Source organism: Rhinatrema bivittatum, chromosome 1, assembly GCF_901001135.1.
Source record: "Rhinatrema bivittatum chromosome 1, aRhiBiv1.1, whole genome shotgun sequence".
In the NCBI taxonomy this organism is placed as follows: Eukaryota; Metazoa; Chordata; class Amphibia; order Gymnophiona; family Rhinatrematidae; genus Rhinatrema; species Rhinatrema bivittatum.
Genome location: NC_042615.1, coordinates 286,180,909 through 286,207,655, shown reverse-complemented (window position 1 = coordinate 286,207,655; position 26,747 = coordinate 286,180,909). Strand labels below are relative to the sequence as shown.

Below are 26,747 nucleotides of genomic sequence, written 5' to 3'. Positions count from 1 at the left end.
ATCTGAGTTATTACATTCTCCAATTTCAAATGTTTCCAGTATGGATATGACACCGACATCCTCCTCAGTGAAGATATAAACATAGAATTCATTTAGTTTTTCTGCTATTTCCTTTTCCTCCCTGAGCACCTCTTTTACCCCTAGGTTATTTAGTGGCCTAACTGATTCTTTCACAGGCTTTTTGCTTCAAATGTACTTGAAGACGTTTTTATTACTTGTTTTTACCTCTATGGCAAACTTCTTTCAAATTATCTTTTAGCCTGCTTACTCTGTATATACTCGTTTATAAGTTGAGAAATTTAAGTCTTAACATTAATCTTAAAAACAGGGTCATCTTATCCATGGGTCAATGCTAGTGTCCTCTCCCATAATTATTTTGATGACATTCCCCACTTGTTCACTCTTTTCCTCCCTCCTCCACTCAATCCCTTAACTCACCCACTGCTACCAGGACAACAATGGGAGTTTGGGGGCATTCCGGGCCTGGACTGCAGCTGTAGGAATGACAGAAAAGATTGATTTAGCTGCCATGTTCATCACAGAGGAGCAGGAGGAGTGTGATGAGCTGTTTGAGACAGCCACGAGGGTCCCATGCCCCACGGCTGCAGAGAAAGTGCCGGCCAGCCTGTGTTTCCCGGGTCAGGGCGGTAAAGAGCTGTGTGCTGGGAGAGGAGGTGGAGCTAACACCCATGATCGTAGGTGAACCTGGGACTTACCATAACTTACCTGCTGCTAGCAGGACAACGACGAGAGTTGCAGCTGGTCTGATGCATCCTCTCTTCTCCCCTGCCAGTGCCTGATTGGTGCACTTAGAGCCACATGTTCAACACTGGGACCCTGCAGGGGAGGAGGGAGGATACATCTGAACAGCCGCAACTCCCGTCATCTTTCAGCTAGCAGTGGGTGAGTTACGGTAAGTCCCAGGTTCACCCGCAATCATGGGTGTTAGCTCCACCTCCTCTCCTGACACACAGCTCTTCACCGCCACAACCCAGGAAACACAGGCTGGCCGGCACTTTCTCTGCAGCTGTGGGGCATGGGCTGCCTCGAACAGCTCATCACACTCCTCCTGCTCCTCTGTGATGACCATGGCAGCTAGATCAACCTCTCCTGTCATTCCCACAGCTCCAGCCCAGGCCCGGGATGCCCCCAAACTCCCATCTTTGTCCTGCACGCAGTGGGTGAGTTAAGGTATCGGGAGGGGAAGTGAGGGAAGCCATGAGGGAGGGAGGGAAGGACCAGGGATACCCCTCAGAATAATAATTATGGGAGGGAGGAGGAGGAGGAAAATATCATTGACCCATGGATAGCTATGGGAAGGGAGGAAAGGAGTGAACTACTGGGGATAGCCAGCGGGGAGAGAAAAGGCCTGAACCACCAGGGATAGCCATAAGCCCTCTAGGTTTTACCCTAGACTTATCCATGGGTCACAGCAATTTTCTTACTTTTGTGGCCCAAAAATTGCCCTCGACTTATCCACGAGATTGACATATACATGAGTATATACAGTAATTACTTTTTTACCTTTAACTTGCCAGTGCTTATGCTTTTCTCTATTTTCCTCATTTGGGTCTGCTTTCCATTTTTTGAATAATGCTCTTCTGACTTTAATTACTTCTTTCACCTCACTATTTAACCATGCCAGCAGTCAATAGTTTTACTTCTACAATTTTAATGCACAGAATATATTTTGTCTGGGCCTCAAAGATGGTAATTTTAAACAGTGACCTGCAAGTTTTTAAGCTTGTGGATTTCTTCTTTCAATTTTTTCTAACAAATTTCCTCATTTTAGCCTAGACTTCTTTTTATAGTTAAATGCTACTGCAGTAGTTTTACTTAGTATTTTCCCTCCAGCGATTATGTCAAATGTTATTACATTATGGTCTCTGTTGCCAAGCGAATCCATCACCTTTATTTCTTGCCCCAGATCCTGTGTTTCACTGATAACTAAAGATAATATAGTTCCTCCTTTCATAAGTTATGTGACCAACTGCTGCATGAAGCAATTATTCATGGCATCTATCCATTGCATGTCCTGATGTGATATTTACCCAATCAATACTCAGGAAATTGAAGTCGCCTTTTATTGAATTGCCAATTTTACTAGCCAATCTAATCTCTGTTAGCATTTTGCAGTCTGTTTCCTCATCCCATTTCACTCTTGGAATTTCTATTCAAAAGGATTCCAAAGTGCAGTTTGTCTCCTGCAAAACTTTTATCCTGCTTGGCTCTATGCCACCCTTAACATATAGTGCCACCCTTCCACCCGTTTTATCTGCCCTGTCATGTCGATATAATTTGTACCCTAGTATCACAGTGTCCCATTGGTTATCCTCCTTCCACTTGGACTCCGAGATGCCTATTATTTCTATATCTTCCTTCCATGCCATACATTGTAACTCTCCAGTCTTATTTTTCAGATTTCTGGCATTTGAATACAGATATTTTAAAGTAGTTTAATTGTATTTATATTTTTATATGTAGCCACAACCAGCTTATTATCAAATGATACAGGCAGTTTGGAATCATTTTTATCTGCATGCTTTGTATGTAAATAAATCTTTTTCAGCTTTTACAACCATCTCTCTATCAGAACATTCTAGTTTACTTGGTTTACCAATATCCTTTGAAGATTCCTTCCTTCGAGTCATGAGCTGCAGACTTACTGTTGGCTTCACACACACACCCCCCCCCCCCCCTCCAATGTTCTAGTTTAAAAGCTAAAAGCTGTGCTATTTCCTTTTCAAAAGTTAGCATCAAAGTTCCATTCTGGTGGAGCCCATCCCATTGAAATAGGCCCCATTTCCCCAGAATGTTCCGCAGTTCCTAACAAACATGAAACCCTCTTACCTGCACCATCGTCTCATCTACGCATTGAGATTTGGAGCCCTGTGTGTGGTACAGGAAGCATTTCTGAGAATGCAACCCAGGATGTTCTTCTGAATCTAAATTTCCTACTTAAGATCCAAAATGTAACCTGCAGAACCTCCCTCCTGCACCTTCCTGTGTCATTGGTACCCATCTTATTAGATGGCACCTGAGGTTCACTTCCTTCGCACCAGGCAGGCAAGTTACCAAGCAGCCCTCATGCCCACCATCCACCCAGCTAGCTACTTTCCTAATGATTGAATCATCCACTACAATCACTGTCCTAACCCTTTCCTTCTGGGCATGGACCCTGGAGACATATCCTTGATGTGAGAAGATAAAGCATCACCTGGAAGGCATATTCTAGGTACAGAAGCATTTCTTGCCACACCAAGGTGGTGGTCGTCTCCTGCCAGATGACCTTGTTCCCCCCAAAGCAGTACAAGGGATGCTAGACTGGAGTTAGGACCGCTCTACTATGTCCCTGCAGATCTCCTCTGAATACCTTTTTCTACAGGTCTGCTACTGGCCTCCAGATATTGGACTCATTCTCTGAAAGCCAGGAGGGTTTTACACCAGGTGCACATATACAACCTTTAACCAACAGGAAGATAGTCATACATGTGGCACTCAGTGCAAAAGACTGGAGAGCCCCCATCTTGCTGCCGGGCTTCTGTCTGCATCTTAATTTGTTGAGTTGATAAAGTCTTAAAGGCTGATTAAGGAGTAGGTATGTCTCAATTTAAGGATTGTTAAATGTGATTAGATTGTCTTAAAATCTATGGTTTTTAAATTTGATAACTGGGTGATTAATGTTAATTAGTGAATGACCAATAGCAGGACTACAATTAGTAAATCACTGAAATCAGGGCTAAATTAATGCTATTTTAAGTGACTAATTGACTTATTTTGAAGACCTTCCTCCTAATGGGGATGATAATATAAGTATCAAAAAATGAGACAGGGACGGAGGAAACTTACTAATTAACCATTGCATGTTGCCTACTTGATTACGCCCACATTTTAAAATCCAGGTGCGTGTGAAAACCGGGAGATACACTCGTGGCTGAGCCTTGTGCGTGCTGAGCGCAATTTTAAAACAGCCCGACCAAGCGCATGTCTCCTGAAACACACAGAAGTGCCGGGCTCGATCAAAGGAGTGTGTGGGGTCTGGGCGGGGCGGGACGGAGGCCGGCCGGGACAGCGGCCATTAGGCCCTGTGTCCTGGGGAAGCTCGCACCAGCAGCCGGCCAACCCACAGAACTTACTTCATCTATTCAGATGAAATAAGTTCCAAAATAGCAAAAAACAGCTATGGGAAGGGGTTTTGGGGATCGGGGAGGAGAGTGGAAAAGGGAGGCAGAGCAGGAAGGGGTATATGGAAAAATATGCCACATGTAATTTTTTTTTTTAAATCCCCCCCCCCTTGCATGCATTAGATGACACCTGCCCGCACATGCGCGTGCCGATTATAAAATCGGGTGCACATGTGTGCACGGATATCATATTTTATAACATGCGCGCGCGGGTCTTAAAATCAACCCGTTAATGTTTCTCTGCCGAGAGTAGTCTGTACACCTTACCTGCACTGTCCTTGTGTTGATTGTACTTCGTACTATTACCCTGCTGTCATTTTTGTTTTGACTGGTTTTGTCTGTGGTCATTTTATAATAAAGTGCTTAAAAAATAATAAGACAGGGATGGGTGGCAGGATGGGAATTAAACTAATTAGTTGCCCAGGAATCAGTATTCCCACCTTCTCAGATTGTTAGTGACCTTTGCAAACTCACAATTCAAACAATGGCAAAGAAATGCTATCTTTAACTAGCTCAGAGAATCAGAGCTTATTTTCCCACAACACAGACAATTCTAATTCTGGCAAACAAATACGAACCTTAAAACTAGCAGACAATATAAATAGCCAATAATAGTTTAACCCTCCAAAAATGATTTTTATTTTGTCTCAAGATAAGTGCTTCTTCCCAGTACGTCCACACCAGCAGATGAAGATTCCGCTGTCAGCACTTTCTCCAGTTCTTGCTCCAATTTAATCAAAAATGATCCATATTGTGGTTACACACAAATACAAATTATGATGCCATTTCAAAAGTAAAAGTTCAACCATGAAAAACCTTTGATACAATAAAAGATGGTTTTCTCTTCCAAATAATGTAATTTCCTATCAAGCTAGCACTCTCCTTACCTTGTATACAAGACATTTCTTGATTCCTTCAGGGTATGCCTTCCTTAGGCCTGGATTTTCTAATGTCGCAGACCTTAGAAAATCTGGCGGTAACGGGGGGGTGGGGAGGGGCGAAGCGTGGGCGGGCCTGCGAAAGCCGGCAGCGATCGCACCTCTGCGGTGCGATCGCTGCCGGCTTTCGCACCCAATAGCGCCACCATGAAAGGTGGCGCTATTGGGCGCACTGCTGGCAGCGATAAGGTGTCCTACCTTTTCGCCGTCAGTGAAGTCATCGCAGTGGCCGCCCCGAGGCCGCCCCTTCCGATGCGGACTCCGCCCTGATTTAGATATCGCACTCGAAAAGGGATGTTTCGCGTGCCAAAACTTTGGAATATGACCCCCTTAGTGTCTTAGGCATAAGGAAAGCTGGATAATAAAGATTACACATACTATCAGTATCCGGTGCCCAAGCTGAGTCTCTGCAGGGCTTAAAATAGCTTTATGCGAGGTTGTTGGTTACAATGGTCAATTCCCCCATTCCCTGGACTCCCCGCAGATGTTCTGATGCTTAAAGTCTGAAACTCAATTCATGTTCTGGCTCAGATTCCCTTTCAAGTTTTTTGCCTACGTAAATGAGGATTCCCCACTGACGGTTTCCCAGTGTCAACACAGCACACCATAGCAGCTGGTAATAATGGCGATCCAAGATACTGGAGTGAGTTCTCTTTCGTCCCCTGCTACCATTTGACCCCGCTACTGCCATAATGGTTTGTCTTTTAAACAAGCAGTCATGAGTCCTTGCTGCCCAGCCCCACTATAGTAATTCAGAGTTTAGACCCAACTAATGCAGGTTTACTCACACGTCAGCCCGTGTTCCAGCCCATGGAAGTTTGGGAATCTCTGCCTTCAAAGACTCCTCCCCTAGAGTCCCTCTTCCTTCTCCAGGCTTCCCTGGGAATTTTGGGAACTTTAGTTTTCCTTGATCTCTCTACTTTTAGCTCTGCCCTGGGGCCTATCTTTTTCTTGCCACTACTGGGTCTTGACAGAACCCATTTTCCATCACAGTATATATTGGAGTGAATTATCAAAGGGGTTTCATGTGTGTAAGTAGCATATACATATATTTATGCTATTCATAACCCTTGAGACTATGCACATATTTTCAGTTTCATGCATTGAGGATAACTGTCAAACAACTCCGTGCGGCCCCCATACACATGTGTATATGGGTCTGCCCAGAGATCTAACATGTGCATATCAGATATGTGCAGATTATAAAATACATGTATGTTTGATTACACGCAAATACCTATAATGAATTGAAAGTACAACCTTTTCCTACCTATTTTATAGGCATATGCACCTATATTTTCGTGTGAAAAAAATAATTTGCTCACATAAAACCCTGATTTATATGCGGAAGTAGGTATATTTTAAAATATGCGCATATAACTGAAATCACCTGTTTCTCAATACCTCCACCAGTTCACCCAGTCCGTCTCTAGCTCACCAAGACCCTTCTAGTATTTCATCCTTCCCCCAGTTCACCCAAACCTCCTACCAATGGCAGACAACAGGTGTCTGATATCATAAATTAGTAGGTGTAAAATTGATAAATTGTCTAATATATTCATTTATTTATTTATTTTATTTTTAGATTTTTATATACCGGTGTTCCTGTATTAAAATACAGATCACATCGGTTTACATTGAAACATAAAAATTACGCCAAGAGGCGGTACATATAACAAGGTTATAGAACTTGGAAAACATGGAAAACAGGTTCGAAAAATAACATTGAGAAAATTGTATAGTCTCTTTGAGAAACCAAATCATAAAATAAGGCGTAATTGTCTAAGATAAATGTGATCTGCAGAAGGGATTGCGATGGTGAGAAAATCTTGATAGCTGGAGGTAAAAAATAATCAAAGTTCTGGAAAAGCTTGGCTAAAGAGCCAGGTTTTAATTTTCTTTTTGAAGGAAGCGAAGCAGATCTCAAGGCGGATGTCTGGCGGGAGCATGTAAATCTCTTACAAAATAGCAACTTGCATACAGTACATACCTCATGGCTACACCCCAGAACGCCCCTAGACCACCAGTCTTTCCATAGGTAAATGTGCATGCAAAACCAAAAAACGTATTTTTTCAGTTCCAAATATATTTAAATTTAGTTTCATATACTTTCTAAGAATGTAAGTGTAGGAAAATACAGCTAAAAAATTCTAACACCTACAGATAACAATGTTTTCTTCTGGTTATTAGCATTCCCTGATGTAATTTAAAGAAAAAAACTGCTGCAGTAAGATTCTTGGGATTATATTTTGTTTAATTGGGGAAACATTCTTCTGAGAATGAAAACTATTTTTAATACTGAAGTGTGTCCACACCTATAGGTGAGCATTTCACTCTTCTGCCTCATCTTCTAATCAGCCATCTTTAAATGTTTCTTTCAAAGAGCATTTGTCTATATAATAGCAATGTCCATTTAACACTTTCATGAAGTGTGCAGAAATTGTAACTTATTGTTACAAGGCAGCATGGTCTGGTTCTTCAAACACAGAGCAATGAGTTGGAATAAATACTGGACAGATACACGTTCAAGCCCTGTTCTACTAGTAAATCTCTGTGGCACTGTGGGCAGATCATTTTCTCCCTCTGTCCTTGCAACTTTAATAGCATTTTGTGATAGAATGGGATAGGATAGGATGCAACTTTGTTGCCATTGAGAAAGATTTTCTTTGAAAAATGTTTTCAGATCAATTCACACATGTAATAATGATCCCTGATACAAGAAATGTAGAAAAGTACAAAGTTGCTCACATTTAACTGCAAACAACATTCGGCCTACACCCTGATATTCTGAGTTGCCATCCTCAATTTACAAAGTTTTCTAACTCTAAACTCTTCTCCCAGGATAAGCAGGATGGTAGTCCTCACAGATGGGTGAGATCATCAGATGGAGCCCGGCACGGAATACGGTGATGTTGCCTTGAGGTTTGTGGAGCTCTCATTATTTTTCTCTCACGGAAGAATTTCACCGTTTTTTCTTAATTTTTCCCCACCTCGGTGTCCCTCATCATGAATCGATTCCTCCAGTGTTCGGTATGTACCTTTTCGCGTTGTTGCAGTTGGTTCCCGAGCATCTACCTTCCGGTAGCCACTGGCCACCTTTTTAGGAAGTGCCCTGCGTGTCCGCAGACTATGTCCATCACGGACCCACACAACGTTTGTGTCCTGTATCTGGGGCCTTCCTACGATCTCCATCGGTGTCCCAGCTGTGCTCAGATGACACCCAAAGGCTGGTGTGCCCGACTGGACAAGATGGAACACTTGTTTGGTTCCAAGCAATTGATTCCATCAACTCCAGTACCGGATACATCGAGTCGCGGGGATCGATCTGACTTGGGATCTTCGCCTTCGGTGCCCTGCCGCGTTGATCAAGGGGCAGGAGATCGCCCCTCACCGGCATCGCGACATTCGAAGGCTTCTGGATCATCTTCCTCGATGCAGGAGAAGGACTGGGCTGAGCACCGTGGGAAGCATCGACACCGGAACGAAGGTCTTCACCGTCCGGTGCCGGCACTGACACCGGAGGGACATCGGCCTCTGCCAAACTCCCTCCAAAGAGGCCCCGAAGGGAGGAGGCCTCATCCTCCTCCAAGCCTGGGAGCCCAGGGTGTTCCCCACCAATTTTGATGTCGGGCATTGAGCCCCCACGGAACCCCGTGGATGCTCTAGTGACGCCCAGCCTGCCTCCTCCTCCCAGTTCGGTGTTCAGCGCACCCACATTTAGAGAGGAGTTGGACCGTGAGGTTCAACAGGCAGTGCTAAATGCCCTCCAGGCTCTCTAGCAGCCACCAACGCCGGCCCCCATACCAGCACTGGAACCATCGCCCTCCATGTTGGCGCCTCTCCTGGAAAGGCTGGACGTACTGCTCGGTGCCTTACTAACACAGCCTGTACCGGTGGGCCCCCCGGTGCTCTGTCTGCCACCAGTCCCTCCCCCGGTCATGATCCCAATTCCAGGCTCCTTGGAGGAGGAAGATGCGGCTCTACTCTCAACTCCATGAGCAGTGCTGCCGGTGCCGGATCCCATTCCCAGACCCTCTGGCCTCCCGGTACCCTGCCGTCCATCGCAGGTCCCCATGCCCTCAATGCTGGCACAACCGCTGTCAGTTCCCCCTCGCTGACCATCGGTGCCTACGTCCTGTGATTTGGGTTTTATTTTTCCTCCTTGACCCAGACAGTTTAATGGTGAGGAGGAGGCCCCTTATGACCCGTGGAGAGATGCCTCCTCTGAGCATTCCTCGGAGGCCTCCAAAGACCTTCTGTCGGAGCCTTCTTCCCCAGACAAGAGACGGCGCTCAACTCCTGAGGACTTTTCTTTCATAAGCTTTGTGCGGGCGATAGCGGAAACCATTCCCTTCCAACTTTTAATGGAAGAGGTTGCCTGCCACAAGATATTGGTGGTCCTCCAATTTGTGGATGTCCCTAAGGAGGTGGCGGCCATCCCAGTACATGAGGCTCTCCTAGACCTCCTCTACCCACTCTGGGAGAATCCGGGTTCCATGGCTCCAGTCAACAGAAAGACGGATGCCATATATTTAGTGCAACAGGCCCTGGGCTTCCAGAAGAGCCAGTTGCCTCACCAGTCAGTGATAGTAGAATCAGCCCAAAAAAGGCCAAGAGAGCCCGCCCTCACTCCTCCACCCCTCCAGGGAAGGACCACAGAGCCTTAGATGCTCTAGACTGGAAAGTTTTCCAAGGGGCCATGCTCATCGCCCAAATAGCGGCATACCAGTTATACATGAACCAGAGCAACCGAAACCTCTGGAAACAGGTCCAGGAGTTTGCTGAAACAGTTCCAGGAGGGCCTGGAATCCATTGTCCAAAAAGGATTTGAGGCAGGTAAGCATGAAGTGAGGGGAGCATACGACATCTTTGAGATGGCGGTAAGGGTCTCAGCGGTGGGTATTAGTGCCCAACGATGAGCCTGGCTGAAAGCTTCCGACCTCCATCCAGAGATCCAAGGCAAACTGGCCAACTTCCCCTGTACAGGAGAGAACCCATTTAGGGACAAAATCCGGGACGCAGTGGCCCAGCTCAAAGATCACCATGAGACCCTGTGCCAGTTGTCTACTACCATCTTGGACCCCTCTTCGGCAACCTGCAGGGCAGCACATAGAGATGTCAGGAAGCCATTTTACAATAATGAAGATTTTATAGTTTCCCTCGTCACAGTTACTTGTTATTCCCTGTTCCTTGAATCGCCCCCGAGCGAATTTACAGTTTCATTGTAAACCGGTGTGATATGTATTTTATACAGGAACGTCGGTATAAAAAAGTTAAAAATAAATAAATAAATAAATAAATATTACCCTCCAGCTTCACTTGCTTGACCAGCTCGGGCTGCCCCAAAGGGCCATCTCTGCCAACAGCAGGTACCTCAGCTTGAGCCAGCCCCTCAGCCTAGCCCTGCGACTGGCTTTTGACTGGCACAGAGAAAGTAACAACCTAACCCCAGTGCCCACTCTGTCCGACCCACCAGTAGAGGGCTGATTCTGTCTATTCACAAAAAGTTGGTCCCCCATTGCCACCGACCGATGGGTGTTATCCATCATAGCACAGGGTTACTGCCCGAACCTTCTCAGTGTTCCCCCAGACTCCCCTCCCTCTCCAGCGTGGAGCCTTGTGGAACATGCAATGACCCTCAAGCTAGAGCTCTCAGCCCTGCTATGGTCCAGAGCGATAGAACCGGTCCCCCAGGCTCAGCATGGCCGGGGGTTCTACTCCAGGTATTTTCTCATTCCAAAGAGAACAGGTGGCCTCTGTCCCATCCTCAACCTCTGGGCCTTAAACAAGTTCCTCTGGAGAGAGCAGTTCAAAATGATATCCTTGGGCACCTTACTCCCGCTTCTTCATCAAGGGGACTGGCTCTGCTCTCTCAATCTACAGGACGCCTAGGCATACATCACCATTTTTCTGCCTCATCGTAAATATCTGCGCTTTGTGGGAGGCCAGCGGCACTTCCAGTACAGGGTTCTTCCCTTCGGGCTTGTCTCCACACCCCAGGTTTTTACAAAGTGCCTAGCAGTGGTGGGAGCACATTTGCGCCGGAAGCGTCATGTGTTCCCATATCTGGATGATTGGCTTATCAGGAGTTATTTGAGGGAAGGAGCCCTTCAGTCCTTGAACGTGACGTTGGGACTCCTCCAATCGCTGGGGTTCCTCGTCAATTTCCCGAAATCCCAACTAATGCCATCCCAGCGGTTCAGTTTCATCGGGGCGGATCTGGACACCACGGTGGCCAAAGTGTTCCTTCCCAGTGATCGCATAGCCACCCTGGATGGGTTAGTCAGGTCCATTCATCGCCGGCAGACAGCCTCAGCCCACCTGCTCCTGAAGTTGCTGGGTCACATGACGTCATCGGTACATGTCACCCCAATGGCCCACCTGGCCATGAGGGTTACTCAGTGGACTCTGTGGTCTCAGTAGCACCAAGCCTGTCAAGTACACTGGTCTGGATTACCAAACCATTTCAGCTCTCCTTCACCTGGTGGGCACAGGAATCCAACCTGAGCAAGGGACTTCCTTTTCAGCCCCCGACTGCTCAGGTGATCCTGACCATGGATGCCTCCAACTGAGGCTGGGGAGCCCATGTCAACAGCCTCCACATGCAAGGGGTGTGGTCATAGCCTGAGGCGAGATGCCAGATAAACTTCCTGGAACTCCGAGTGATGCAGTATGCACTCTTTGCATTCCAGGACTGCCTGTCCAACATGGTCGTCTTTATTCAGACGGACATCCAAGTGGCCATGTGGTACGTGAACAAACAGGGGGGCACAGGCTCTTATCTCCTCTGCCAAGAGGCAGCGCAGATTTGGGCCTGGGTCCTGTCACGTTCCATGCTCCTGCGCGCGATCTACCTGGCAGGGACAGAGAATTGGTGGCAAACTGCCTCAGTCACACATTCCACCCCCACGAGTGGTCTCTGAACCCCTCTGTGGTGGACAAGATCTTCCCGGTGGGGTCAGCCTGACGTGGATCTCTTCGCATCCTCGCAGAACCACTAGGTCACCCGCTTCTGCTGCCTGCACAGGGAGGGAAAAGGACCAACCGTGGATGCCTTCACCCACTACTGGAGTGCAGGTTTCCTGTATGCATACCCTCCGATTCCACTCATAGACAAGACTCTCGTGAAGCTACAACAGGACCGAGGCGCCATGATCCTCATAGCCCCACACTGGCCACACAGGTCTGGTTTCTGATCCTCTGCAACCTATTGGTCCAGGAGCCCATCCTGGGCACCTCACCTGACTTCATCACACAGGATCAGGACAGATTGCACCACCCAAACCTCCGGTCATTGGTCCTCACGGCTTGATGTTGAAAGGCTAGTGCTGCAGTCCCTCAACCTTTTGGACAATGACTCACAAGTCCTGGTAGCTTTGTGTAAGCCTTCCATGCGGAAGTCCTACCAAGCGAAGTGGAGGAGGTTCTCACCCTGGTATGCGGAACAGGGTCTTGACCCTTTCACTTGCCCCACACCTAGGCGTTTGGACTACCTCTGGCACCTCTCGGAGTCTGGGTTACAGATTACCTCAATCCGGGTACATCTGAGTGCCATCAGTGCCTACTACCGCAGAGTGGGCGACACTCCAATTTCGGTGCAGCCCTTAATGGGGCGCTTCATGAGAGGCTAACTTCAACTGAAGCCTCCACTACATCCTCCGGTTGTGGTCTGGGACCTCAACATAGTGCTGGCATGCCTCATGCGGCCTCTGTTTGAGCCCCTGCACTCCTGCGAGTTGAAGCATCTCACCTGGAAGGTCATCTTCCTAGTGGCAGTGACTTCTGCTCTCAGAGTCAGTGAACTACAGGCCCTAGTGACCTACCTGCCTTTACAAGGTTCTTCCAATGCAGAATAGTGTTGCGCACTCGTCCTAATTTCCTGCCTAAGGTGGTGACTGACTTCCACCTGAATCAGTCCATCGAGTTGCCCATCTTTTTCCCAAAGTCATACTCTCACCCAGGTGAGCAGGCTCTGCACACCTTGGACTGCAATCGTGCTCTCACTTTTTATCTAGAGTGCACCGCAGCCCACAGGCAGTCCACCCAACTCTGTCTCCTTTGACAAGAATAGACTTGGAGATGCGGTGGGCAAGCAGACCCTGTTCAATTGGTTGGCGGACTGTATCACTTTCTGTTATGCGCAAGCGAGCCTTCCGCTCGGAGGCCGCGTGAAAGCGCACTCAGTAAGGGCCATGGCAGCGTCAGTAGCACACGTCTGGGCAGTCCCTATTGCTGAAATCTGTAAGGCTGCAACGTGGAGTTCCCTTCAAACCTTCGCAGCCCATTACTGTCTGGACAAGGATGGCCAATAGGACAGTGTCTTTGGCCAGTCTGTCCTCCGTAACCTATTCCCAGTGTGAGAACCCAGCTCTCCCTTCCTAGGGCCCAGTATGAGGTTCAGCTTGCCCCATTGTTGCCAACAGCACCCCTGTTGTTGTGCCTGTTGCACTTTATTGGGTGCCTGTTGGCCCAGTGTGTTCCGGGGGCAACCTGAAGCTTGGTATTCACCCATCTGTGAGGACTACCTTCCTGCTTGTCCTGGGAGAAAGTAGAGTTGCTTACCTGTAACAGGTGTTCTCCCTGGACAGCAGAATATTAGTTCTCAGGGAACCCACCCGCCACCCCGCGGAGTTGGGTTCGCCTGCGTTTTGTTATTTTATTTTTTCACTTGATCTTTTCTGCTTTGATACGAGACTGAAAGGGGACCCCGTGCAACTATGGGGTTAGTGGCATGCTGGGCATGCTCAGTGTGCCAGTCAAAGTTTCTAGAAACTTTGACAAAAGTATTCTGTGCCGGGCTCCATCTGATGATGTCACGCTTCTGTGATGTCTAACATCCTGCTGTCCTGGGAAAACACCTGTCACAGGTAAGCAACTCTGTTTCCTGTGATATAACTTCAGTACTTATCTATATTATTTGAACTTGCGTGCTCACTTTGGGAGTTCCGTAACCATAATAGATATGTCCACAATGATTTCCTATTTCACCAAGGAGCTGAACAGAATTGCTGATGTGTAAAAAATAGTTATGCTTGTTTTTGATTACTGTATATTGAGAAAAGGGCTTGTTTGATTATTGGGTCTCTAAAAATAAATGTGAATTGCTTGAAAGTTTAAGGTTTCAGACTTGCTTCCTTTTCTATATTAGTTTTACAATAATGAGCAAGGATGCAGAAAATGAAAATGAATTATGTTCTTGCCGCAAACCCTCTATAAAATAGGTAGGAGGAACAAGATATCCAAAGTACAGTTCCCAAAGTTAAAAAGAATAAAAGAGGCCATGATCAGTCTACCAGACAGAAAACCAAGCAAAGATCAGCCACAGTTTAAATAAATTCATATGTTAACAAATTCTTTTTAATAAATTTCAAATGTTGATCTAGGTCCCAGAACAAATTGAAATTATCCTTGAACTTAATTCTGTGTTTGGCTGGAGAATGCAGCACAAAATTAGCCCCTAAGGCCATCACATAATGCTTTAGAGTCAGAAACGTTTCTTCCATTGTCCCTCGGTTTCAGAAGTGACAACTGGATAGAGTCCAATCTTAAAACTCCAAAAAGTAATAACGAGCATCTGTAAGAATAATTTTAATATTAATAAGTTCTAAGACAAAGGATACTAGAAGAGCAGATCTTTCACATTCCAAATTTGTAGAATCACCTGAATTATTGGAACCATACAGTCCTCTAAAGCCCTGAGACATCAAAGGTAAAAAAAATGTGCCCTCAAGATTGACATGAGAACTTGCATAGAGATTGTGACGCACTCTATCATGTATCTTTTGTATAGTTCTGATGTCAAGGGAAAAGCAGTTTTAAGAAATTCCACTTTTCTGAGATTTCTTAACATTCAAGAATTTTACATATTCTTAATTTTTCACTTCAGTGCAAAATTCTCTCTAATCAGTAGTACTGGATTCACAGAGGAGATCCCCTTTACCTTTTAAATAGAATTTTCTGCTGTAATATCATCAAACCCTGTGCTTCCCACCCACCTGAAGTTTAAGCTCCTGTTAGCCTGTTTAGAGGTAGATTGAAATAGTCACACCTTTTTTTTATTTTCATCATAACCGCATGCCAAGGTATATCTAAAGCAATCTTGGTAGGGACTTGCACAAGATCAACGATATTTAAGCAGTTTGTTGAAGAAATATTGTCATAGCTTTATATGGAGGATTCAGACTTTCTCTCTTCCTTGTCTCTGTTATCCAGATCTGTGGGAATATCCATTCCCACCAATTCACAGCTGTCTGTGTTCTCCGACGAAGCACGCTCTGGGTAGGGAGTCTGGTCTGGGCATGGCATTTTAGACACTAGTGATGCAGCAAGTCAACCCGTCATTGGAGAAACTGAGGCCTCCAGCTCCACTGTGGTGCTTGTTGATGACTCAGCCACTACTATGGTGCAGCTTCCTGGAATGACGAATGCTGGGTTCCGGGTCAGTTCTGCAGAATAAATCTGCCCCTACATTTGTGTATAGGAATATGAAAGCATGCCTCAAACAGAGAAAAACATAGTTTAGTTTATTTCTTGATTTATCGCATTTCTTATACCAGTAAATCAAAGTGAGGTAGAGTTTAATAAATCAGCTATCATGTTGTAACTAAAAACAAGTAAATAATATATGTAGCCTCCACAAATGTGCCAAGAGAATTCTTAAAGAAAATAACCATAGATGCCCCATAGAAAGAGCAGTCACAGCAGCTCATGCCTGTGCCAATATTTTGCCCCACTTGAACCTGCTTCTTTCTTACTAGATTAGATCTGGAGGAGTAGCCTAGGGACGTCAGGGTTCTAAATCCTGAACAAATTATTTTATTCTCTCCATTGCTTCATTACCCACCGGTAATTCACCTTGGGCTACCAATGAAAAAACAGCAACTGAACCTGTCCAATTTATTAATTGCAAGACAAAGTTTTTCCCCTTTTCCACAGCTGGTTTTCTGGATAGTTTTAGAAGCTGGAGAAGGCATACTGGAAAGTTCTACTACCAAGCCCTTTAAGTACATATCTTTCCATTATATTCTTTATTCATAGTGTATAATATTTGATATGGACATATGTATATAGTTGCTATGACTTAATTATGCATGCTTTTATAATAATCTAGAAAAACAGGGTAAAGTGTCTTAAAACATATATAGGTTATAAATGTTTCTATTAGTTTCCTGATTTTTTTTACTTTTGTTTATCAGACTGATGCTAGAGGGGTCTGGATCATCTTTGTAAAGAAAAAGGACCCACCACATACCCTTCTTAGTCCCCAGCAACTACGGAGGAAAGGAGGAATGCAACCAGCACCCTACCCCAATGATCATTCCATGAGCCAACACAGGGGAGGCAGAATTTAAGTGTTTTTTGTTATGTTTCTTTGTTGTTCTGTAAATAAAGTTTTAGCTTAATATATCGAGTGTGTGGTCTCAGTTTCTGCATAAATTCTTTTTACTCTTGATGTATATTCAGGAAATTAAATGAGAATTTTACCGTTACTGGTAATGTGTGGTGTGTTATGCTCGGTGTGGAGGGTTGAGAAGTGTTTGTACAACAGCTTGCATGCTTAAAATTTGTTTGTATGCAGTAGGGGCTATGAGTAGTGAGGATGAGGCCTGCTTGTTAATATAGTGTTGCAGTATGCCAATACGGCATATATTTTTTCTTATCCATGTAGTTTTCTAATTTCATGATCCCATGGATATATGCAGTTTGTTAGAGAAAATAAATGGTATACATTTGGCTTTCAGAAAGTTTGGATCATGAGGTACCCAGGTAATGATTATCAGGAAGTGTGGAAATACAGATATTGCGTGGCTCAAAGAGACTACACACCATGAGATGTGAGTTCATAGGAGCATCAGAGATGAAGAGAGAGTAATTGGGATAGTGAAAGAGAGTGACCAATGCGGCTAGGGAAGGTGGGGTGGGAGTGAGCAACGGAGGCTGAGGAAGAAGAGGTGTGAGTGTTTTTCTTCCACTGGATCCCAAGAAAACCCTCTGTTCATTTGCTTAAATTTGATTGAAGTCTAAACATCATGAGAATGGCAGAGCATAACCCGAATAGATGCATGCATTCTATTGTGAGCACAAAGGGCCAGATTTTAAGAGTTAGGCACGGGCATATATTTGTGCGTGCAACCCGTCGAATACAAATCTACGCCCGATTTTATAACATGCGCGCGCAGCCGCGCGCATGTTATAAAATCCAGGGTCGGTGCGCACATGGGGGTGCACACTTGTGCACCTTGCGCGCGCCGAGCCCTAGGGGAGCCCCGATGGCTTTCCCAGTTCCCTCCGAGGCCTCTCCGAAATCAGAGCGGCCTCAGAGGAAACATTCCTTCCCCCCCCGTACCTTGCCCTCCCTTCCCCTACCTAAAACTCCCCCTCACCTTTGTTAAAGAAGTTGCGCCTGCCTCCGGGCAGGCGTAGGTTGCCGTGCCAGCCGAGTGCCGGCACGTGATCCCCCAGCCTTGAAACCCTACAGAGGCCTCTGGCCACGCCCTCACCCCGCCTGCGCCCAGCCTTTTTTTTCAAGCCCCGGGGCTTGCGCGTGTCACCGGGCCTATGCAAAATAGGCTCTGCGCGTGCAGGGCTTTTAAAATCTGGCTCAATGCGTATTAGGGAGGATTTGCTCATTTTTCCCAGTATTATGGAAATATAAGTGCATCAACTATCTACTAGAGATGTGCATTCGTTTTTGCCGAATTGGAAAATTTCAACGAAATTGTCCAATTTGGCATGTTTCGGGGAGCCCGAAAAGGATCAGGATTTTCCTGTTTTTTCCCGAAAATTTGTTTTTTGGATTAGTACGCACTAACAAAAAGTAACAAAATCTAATGGTTTTTGTTAGTGCGCGCTAACGAGGAGTTAGCGCGCACTAACCCAAAAAAAGATTTTTCACAGAAAAAAACCCCGAACCGCAAAATAACGACATTTCCCGCGGCGGCTGAATAACAAAGAATGACACGAACACAAAAAACTATTCACATCTCTACTATGTACACCCTTCAATGATCTCTTCTTAAAGTGCTCTCACAGCTGGCGAAGGATCCCAGGCATGGCTAAAGTCTTTAGCTATGTCTCAAAGTCTTTCTGTGCTTTTGTGCTTCCAAAGTGCTCCCAAACCTGGACTTTATTTTCTGGGTTTCCAAGGCTGGAAATGCTGGAGACAGTATTAATGGCCACCAGAGAGAGAGGAGAGCATCCCAGACATCATACCAGGGGTGTAGCAATGGGTGGACCTTGGGGGCTTGTGTCCCTCACTTTTGACTTAGGTCCCCACCCCTAGTAGCAGGGTTGTGTCTCATTTGAGTCAGCACCTTAAAGATGCAGCATTTAGAGAGCCTAGTGGCATTGGAATCACTGCCAGTCCATGATCTCTGGAACCTTTAAGGGAGCTAACTTGAACAGGGAAACACCCCTGCCCTCATCTTAGACATTAAAAGTTTAAGACTATCAAATTCTTCTTGTATAATTTTTGCAGGCAGTTATTTATCCCAAACGTTCTGGAATTCCTGGTCTGGGTAGAAGCTTGTTTCCATGCTTGCTTTTCAGCTGCCTGAGACATTTATCCTGCTATAACCACAGAGGGAGAATGAGAAATAGCAAAGATAGGGCAAGCAGAATGTGAAGAGACCGGAGATAGAGAATGTTGGCAGAAATGCAAAGGGTTTTGTAACCTTGAAGATCTACATAGGGTGGAGTAAGTGATGAGGATGGGACTGGGGCTGGCCACAGTGCTCAACTATGTTCACTTTGCCCCCCAAACAAAATTGCAGTTCTGTCTATGCCCCTGCATCATACAGTAGCAACAATTAATGTCATGTTGCAAATGAAGGCTCATAGCATTGTAGCACCATTAGAAACTGGCTCCAATTTAGCCACAAGACTAGAAGATGCAGGAAGAAACTGTCAGGCCAAAAGAAAAAAAAGCCCCCAGTTTCAAAGGGGATGTACTGGAATAAAATCAAGGGGAGGCAATTCTGATCCTTGAGTGCCACAAGTTGGACAGGTTTTCAGGATATCCACAATGATTATGCATAAGATACATTTGCGTGCAGTAGAGGCAGTGCATGCAAATGTACCTCATGCATATTCAATGTGGATATCTTGAAAACCTGACCGATGTATGGCACTTGAGGATCGAAGTTGCCTCCTCCTGGAAGACACCGTTGGGTTCTGGTACCTGAACAGTAGAAATAAAAGTCAACTAAACAAGCTGTGATACCCTTTTATGGGACTGTCTTAATACATTTACCGGGATGTCTAGCTTTTGAGAGCTATGCACTCTTCAGTAGGTCAGTGAAGAAACAGTGCCATTATATGAAAGCCAATCACAGATATTGTAGAGTCTGTCCAATGAAAAGGTCTCACCTATGACTTGTCTCTTGCCCCTTATTTCTACATAGTCAAGTGCACCAACACGGCGCCCAAAAAACTTTGCTAAACAGTAGAGGAAAGCCTGTAGCATTTTGATCTTAATTTTTATACTAAAAAGGTTTATTTGTAATTGTTTTAGCAGTTTTCCTCCCTGCCTTTTTCTTTTTCCCTTTTTACGAGGGTGGGCCTTCTGTGTGCGTTTGTAGGAAATGAGTCCCTTGCTTCCGTTGTTTTGTTTCAGGTTGGGATATTTGGGTTGGGGGGGGGGGGGTGTACATTTGGAAGGGCTTCATTTCATTGTTTACACCCTGATCCAGCCATCAGATAATGTAAAAAGCAGTTGTTTAACACATTTCCGATGTCTGGTATTTAGTTTTTAATGCTGTTTATTTCTATCAGATGCAAGCATGTGAATGGACTAAAGTCAGACTACAACAGCAGCAAAGACACATTCGTATAAATAACGAGAGATTTGATGAATGTTATCATGAAAACCAGCCTGGAGACTTCCAGTATTTTTTTTTATTTTTTTTTTTTAACAAGAGAGCAATTTAGGATCGTGTAAATCTGTGCTCTTTCCCCCCCCATCACCTTCCAAACAACCTATTCCCAATATACCGCTGCTGAATAATCACTTGCAGCTCACACTTGATTAGTGCAAAAGGTGCTCACTTTCACCTTGCACGTGCATCAGCCAGTGTACAGAAACCAGGTCTGATTTGCATGTACAAGTACGCAGGAAAGCTGAATTATTGGGGCCATCCTGAGCAGGGTTGAGAGCATGCTAAAATACAGTACAGTGGTTTTGCTGCAGATTGCTTGCTCTTTTGTTCGCCATGTTGGATGGTTCTTGGACCTGGAAAAAAATATCTACATGGATTTAAATAACAAATAATCCAAAATAAACGTTTATTTATTAAAGCTTTTTAGGACAGATTAATCATTTTTGGTTTGTAATATGTTTGTGTTTGGCTTTTATTATTTTAATTCTTTTTCTTGTTTTTTATTCTTTTGACAGGAGATACAATTTTCATCATCCTTAGGAAACAGAAGCTGATCTTCCTACACTGGTACCATCACATTACCGTGCTGCTTTACTCCTGGTACTCTTACAAAGACATGGTCGCTGGAGGTGGCTGGTTTATGACCATGAACTATGGGGTTCATGCAGTGATGTACACTTACTATGCCTTGCGGGCTGCTGGCTTCCGGGTCTCGCGCAAATTTGCCATGCTGATCACCTTGACACAAATCACCCAGATGCTGGTGGGCTGCGTAGTGAATTACCTGGTCTTCTCCTGGATGCAGCAGGGCCAGTGCCCTTCCCATGTCCAGAACATCGTCTGGTCCTCTATCATGTACCTCAGCTATTTTGTGCTCTTCTGCCATTTTTTCTTCCGAGCCTACATGGCCAGGGCGAGAAAGGCAGAGAAGGCCAACTGATGGTGGAACGTGCTAGATGCCACACAGCTCAGGGTCATCAAGTGGGAACTACAATACGCAGAATTCAATGGCACAAAGGAATATGTATCTGGAGCAGCTAAAACTTGAGCTTTGGGGACAGCTAGCTTATTTTAAACCCAGTAAGTTTATGATCCTTTAACCGGTGAGGGCCTGCTGAGTTCTACTCCATCTAAAAGAGCTACTGATGAAAGACCTCTTCCCTCTTGCACCTGTCAGCTCTAAAAAGATACACATTAAGAAGGTTAAACATTTTTACGAGATGCGGTATTTAATATTTTTAAAAGTGTTGTTTCAGCCAATCCTTATCCTGTCCCTCCTCCATGCCCGTCCACTCACTCTCCCTTCCTCACCCATGTGAGGACTAAAGTTTCTTTTTAAAGAATTTATTTTTATTTGCTGAAAATCTGTGCTGCATTCTACTGAAGATCATGACATTGAACAATTGAAACCGCTAAAGTTGAGGCATATTGCACTATGCTTGTCTCAAACTATGCATAAAGTCTCCATGTAATATACAGTGTAGTCACAGCATATATCTGTATGAGAAACTATCGTGTTTCCAGTCTGTGTGTTGCATCCCAATCAAAGCTGATCCAGAAGCACAAATAATTTCTTTTATTCAAAATAGAACAGTAAAAGAAAAAGCAAAAAGTTATACAAAAATTCATTAAAGGGAAACTAAATACAAAAATTCACTAAGAACCGCTCCGGTATGTAGTGTACACGTATGGCCATTGCCCATGTGTTTCAGGGTTAAGCCAATAGTGTATGGAGAGACTTTCTGTCAGTACATTCCCATGATGAGATCTACATAAGATAGAGCTGCCAATTAGGTTTTTGTGTAATGAAATGCTGATATGCAATAGGATAAGGAGATTTTTGTGAGGGTTTGCAAAGAATCTTGGTAAGTATGTTTGTCTAAATCCAAAGATATACAAATCATTTTGTGTTACATCTCAAATGAATATGTAGCAGGCTAAGTGAGCTAATTACATGTTATTATGTGAGCAGTCAGTGTCAGAGTTAACATTGTTTTGGAGAGATTGGGTCCCCTTGAAAACAAGATGGTATCTTGCAAAGTATACCATGAGGCGGTTCACACCCACAGTTGCTTTAGTTTAGAGCGCGTATCAGCTATGTTATTTTTGTAATTTCTGAGGTAGGTGAGAGTACCCCAGTAGACAGAAAAGCAGTGTCAAAATGAGGAATTCAGGGGGGGGGGTCTGTGAATTTTTGTATTTTTCATAAAATGTTTTAAGTGTTTTTAAATAGTTCACTATTTCGAATACATTCAGGTGCCTTTGGGACTTTTAAGTCAATGTGTAGCGTGCAGCTTGGATACTGAGGAGAGTCCCAAGTTGTCTTTGAGACAAGGAAGGGAGAACCATGGCTGCAGCGCATTACAGGGAGACTTCATTCATTGTTTGGCTGATGAACATCCCTTGGTCTCGTGTGAATGAAATTGCACTTTTTGTTATGTAAGATGTGTAACACGACTGCAGTGCTGTTAAAAGAAGAAAGCTTTCTCTAGGAACATAGTTTTCATGCTGAAATACACAATTAGCTCGATGTGGCTGGTGTCCTATGAAAATGGTTGGAATAGGTGTGCTATAACTTGGTTCCACCATTGTGTATGATGACTCAAAAGGTAGATTTTGGACATTTGGTATATTAAGAAACCATTTCAACTGAGTTGATAGTACAGTATTTATGCAAAATCCTTAATGTGATGCTTATCCAATAGATTAATTTACCAATACATTTCTGTATGGGATTGGGCAATTGCTCTGTAACTGCAGTTGATGTGAGTGATGAGAAGTAAAGGGTTAAACCATTCATTCCTTGATGAGTTACCTGGACTCTGAAACTAAAGACTGGAATGAACTATGGGGAAAAGGGCAAGTAAATGACGAATATTTATCAAAATGCCTCTGGTTCATCTGGGCAGTACGATTTCCAGTTAAGGAACAAGCAAAAAACAGACAAAAACAGTATTACTATAACAAGTACTATATCTGTGCATTCAGTTTCCGAATAAAAGCCTGGGGCAAATGATAGTATTTTTGTGACCTTCAAAAGATCTGTAATGTTAATAAACGCTTGCAGGGCTTCTGTGGTGCTGCTCAGTAACACTGTGCTGCTGTATTCGCTTCAGAAGCAGTGCAGAGATATTCCTTATGCCCTCTTCTGGTCTGTGCGAGGATAATTCCACAGAAAATCCCCTTACATTACAGCCAAACTACAATTTTCATTTAAAAAAAAAAAAAAAAAAGAATTCATACGAAGGCATATTGTATTTGTTCGGCTACAGACACACACTGTAATGGACAGTACTGCTATATAAACATCCCTGCTATTGCAGTTAGATGTTCTGCACCAAAGGTGAAAAAACCGAAGTAGTTATCTAGGATAGAGGACTGTTGCTTTGAAAAGCATTTAGTTTAAGGAAACAAAATTAGAAACATGACTTAAAATGTTTTAGCAGCCACTTTGGCTACTCGAAAATAATGCTTACTGCATTGCACTGCTGATTGACCAACAGAAAGGTGCCGATCCCTCAAAACACAATTTGAGAAAAAAAAGGACCCAGGAGACTTGTCTTCTACTAAAGGATTATGTAGTGTGCAGTGCCCTGTTAATCACAGAAGGAGATGTTCCACTCTCAAGTGGTCTAAAGACTTAAGCAAAAGTCCAGCAGTCAAGGCTGAAGTTCAGAGAACTACGTTATACGAGCCATAACCTCAAGGTAGACTGCATTAACTCTAATATTTGTCCTCACAAGCCAAATAAAATGTGTATAAGCTCCTAGTATTTTGAAGAAGCATAATGTAAACTTGATGTTTGGTGTGTTCATGTTATCTTCAAAACTGTATTGATTCGGTAGTTTGATATATTAAAAGATTAGATGACCAGCGTTAGATGCTCCTCTTCTGCATAGATACCTAGCACACATGTACATGGCATAGCTACATATTCGGCTACCACCCAGTGAATTTTCCCATTTAAAACCCTTCAGAAGAGAAGCACATTTTACTGATTAATTGAAGACTGACGTTTTTACTTTAATGTAAAAGATGAGGAATGTGAGGGATCTTTTTTTTTTTAAGCTTTAACGGTGCTGTCACTCGTACAACAGAGCTGCTTCTTGTTAAGAGGTGACAAAGTTTCTTATTGTCTCATTCCATTAAGGAGGATCACAAGGTCTCCATTCTGCCTTGCAGGAGAACAGAGCCGTCTTGCAGATCAAGTGATAATTGTAATGAACAATAAAGTTTACATTTTATGTTAAGCGACCCACATGATTCTATGACGTATTGGTTTTCTTGTATGGTTGCAGTACCCCAGCAGATTATGAAGAAGAGGTACTGAATCTTTCGGTAAGGGCACATCATCAGTATATACGGCTGTGAAGTAAATAAGCAAAACTGCTACTCTGGGCAAGCTGTGTTGTTTTGCAGCATTGATTGCATATAGGCACCTTATAAAATGAAAATAGATGACTTACATGGAGAGTTACCAGGGACGAATGATATAGGTATACCCTAGCTCAGATTCCTACCTCCTTCCTGCTGAAAACTGATATACCCTGGTGCAGTGGTTCTGAACCCTGTCCTCGGAACACACCTAGCCAGTCAGATTTTCAGGATATTCACAATGAATATGCATGAGGTAGATTTGCATGCACTGCCTCCATTATATGCAAATATATATCATGCATATTCATTGTGGATATCCTAAAAAGCTGACTGACCAGGTGTGTACCAAGGACTGGGTTGAAAACCCCTACCCTGGTGAGGGTTGGTGATGAAGCTGATGGGGGGGAAGGAGGTCTGAACTGAACCCAAAATTTGCCCACTGGCTTATAGAGAACTTCGTAAACTTTGATTGTGTTCAAGGATAAACTTACAGAGCTCAGCTTTCAAAATTGTCTGCAGTGCACAATTTATATGCATAAATTGCATGGAAGATTTATGCAAGTACTTTATAAACCATGTGGCGAGTGCTGCACAGTTTATAAAATGCTGAGTATTTCTGCCCAAAAGTATGTGCATCTGTTGCAGTAAATGCATACAGTTCCAATGCCAGAAAATGCTTCCTTTTCCTCTCTATTTTAATCATGTATGCACTTATATTTTAGGCACATAAAATTATACAACATATCCACCCATTAAGTCTAAATTAAATGTGGAGGCAGGAATTGATGTATTGCACATATCATGCATGGTGTCATTGATACCACTTCTTCCCCAGTTCACCTAGACCCTCTAGCACTTCACTCTGAACACCCACCAATTGACCCAGACCTCCCATCCAAAAATTGCAGACAAAAGACAAATCAGATTTCAATTGCATGAGTCTATTAACAGGTGTAAAAGTCAAGTACAGTAATGTATGCATGCATAGCGCTTGTCTACTTCTGAACCCTGTCCCAGAATGCACCTGATCACCCTTTCTTTTTCCCCAGTAAAATGTGCACACACGCATACACTCAAGGTTTATAAAGTAGCATATAGTCACGTACATTCTGCTTACGTGCGCAGATGCTATTTTTACCTGCTAAACCCCTTTGAAAATTCACTCAATAGAATTTCTGTCTAGGAACATTACCAAAAATTTATGAAATCTCCAAAGATATTTGGAAATGTTGATGATATTGTTTGTGAGGACAAAACCGTTTCTATCTGAACTAACATTAAGGTTCCTGAACTCTTTGGTGGGGGGGAAAAAAAAACAAACGGTGTAAAGCAAGTTGCAAGGACTTGGCTTTTCTAGACATAATCGGATGAATTTTAAATCCCCTGCGCACATAAAAAAAAACAGGTTACGCGCGTGCGTGGCCAGGCCTTGTGCGTGCTGCACACATTTTCAAAGAGGCCCAGTCACGCGCGTAACCCCTGTTACACGCCGAAGTGCCGGGCCTAGAGAAAGGGGAGGGGCGGGGCTGGAGGCTGCTAGTACAGCAGCCATTTGCTGCTGTGCTCGGGAAGCGCGCACCGGCAGTCGGCCGGCACGCACAAGTTGCTTCTGCTCCAATGGAGCAGTAAGCAATAAAATAATAAAAAGTAAAGGTAGACAAAAGGGTTTAGGGGCTGGGGAGGAGGGGGAAAGGAGGTTAGATAGGGGGAGTAGGGAAGTTCCCTCCCAGTCTGCTCCTTAAATGGACAGGGGAAGGCCAGGATGTGTCACCGTGCAGAAATTGTGTTAGTCTACTCCCCCCTCCTCTTGCACCCGCCGCCTGCACATACGTGCACGGATTATAAAATACGGTGCACATGTGTGCGTGGTATCTGGATTTTCTAACACGCGCGCGCCAGCGCGTGCGTGTTAGAAAATCAGCACTCCATGTGCATGCACCAGGAAGCGCACACACATGAACGCGGGCGCACAGCTTTTAAATTCTAACCCAATCTGTCCAATCATCTCCTTCATGAAGCATGCCAGAGTGCTGGGTAAAGTGATACTGAAATGGCTGTTCTACCAAAAAGAATGTTTTCACTTAAAAGAAACAGAATCATTATTTCAGATTTTTCTTTCATTTTTGAACTCTTCCATCAGTGCCAATCTAAAGCAGGAACAGGCTTCTACGACTGGAAACAGGTTTGATTTGGATATCCACAAGGAGTAGCCATGGATATAGTAGGACTACCTTGAATAAGAATGCTGTTAATTTATTTATTATATAATTTGTATACCAGACCCATTTGTAAACTTGGTAGAGTGGAGTTGGCCTGCCCTGCACCTATATCAGTCATCATCATTTTATTTATTTATTTAGAAAATTTATATA

The 26,747-nt window shown here is 44.2% G+C and overlaps 1 protein-coding gene across 1 annotated transcript in view; it reads left to right on the top strand.

Annotated features, from left to right (window-relative positions):
• The window catches only part of ELOVL6 (ELOVL fatty acid elongase 6), a 184,486-nt gene extending 160,233 nt beyond the window's left edge, over positions 1-24,253 (top strand). Inside the window, exon 4 of the mRNA XM_029596139.1 lies at positions 20,514-24,253. Coding sequence (XP_029451999.1) covers positions 20,514-20,938 — 425 coding nt within the window. The 3' untranslated portion in view covers positions 20,939-24,253. The remainder of the gene's footprint in view (positions 1-20,513) is intronic.
• Positions 24,254-26,747: the final 2,494 nt, after the last annotated feature.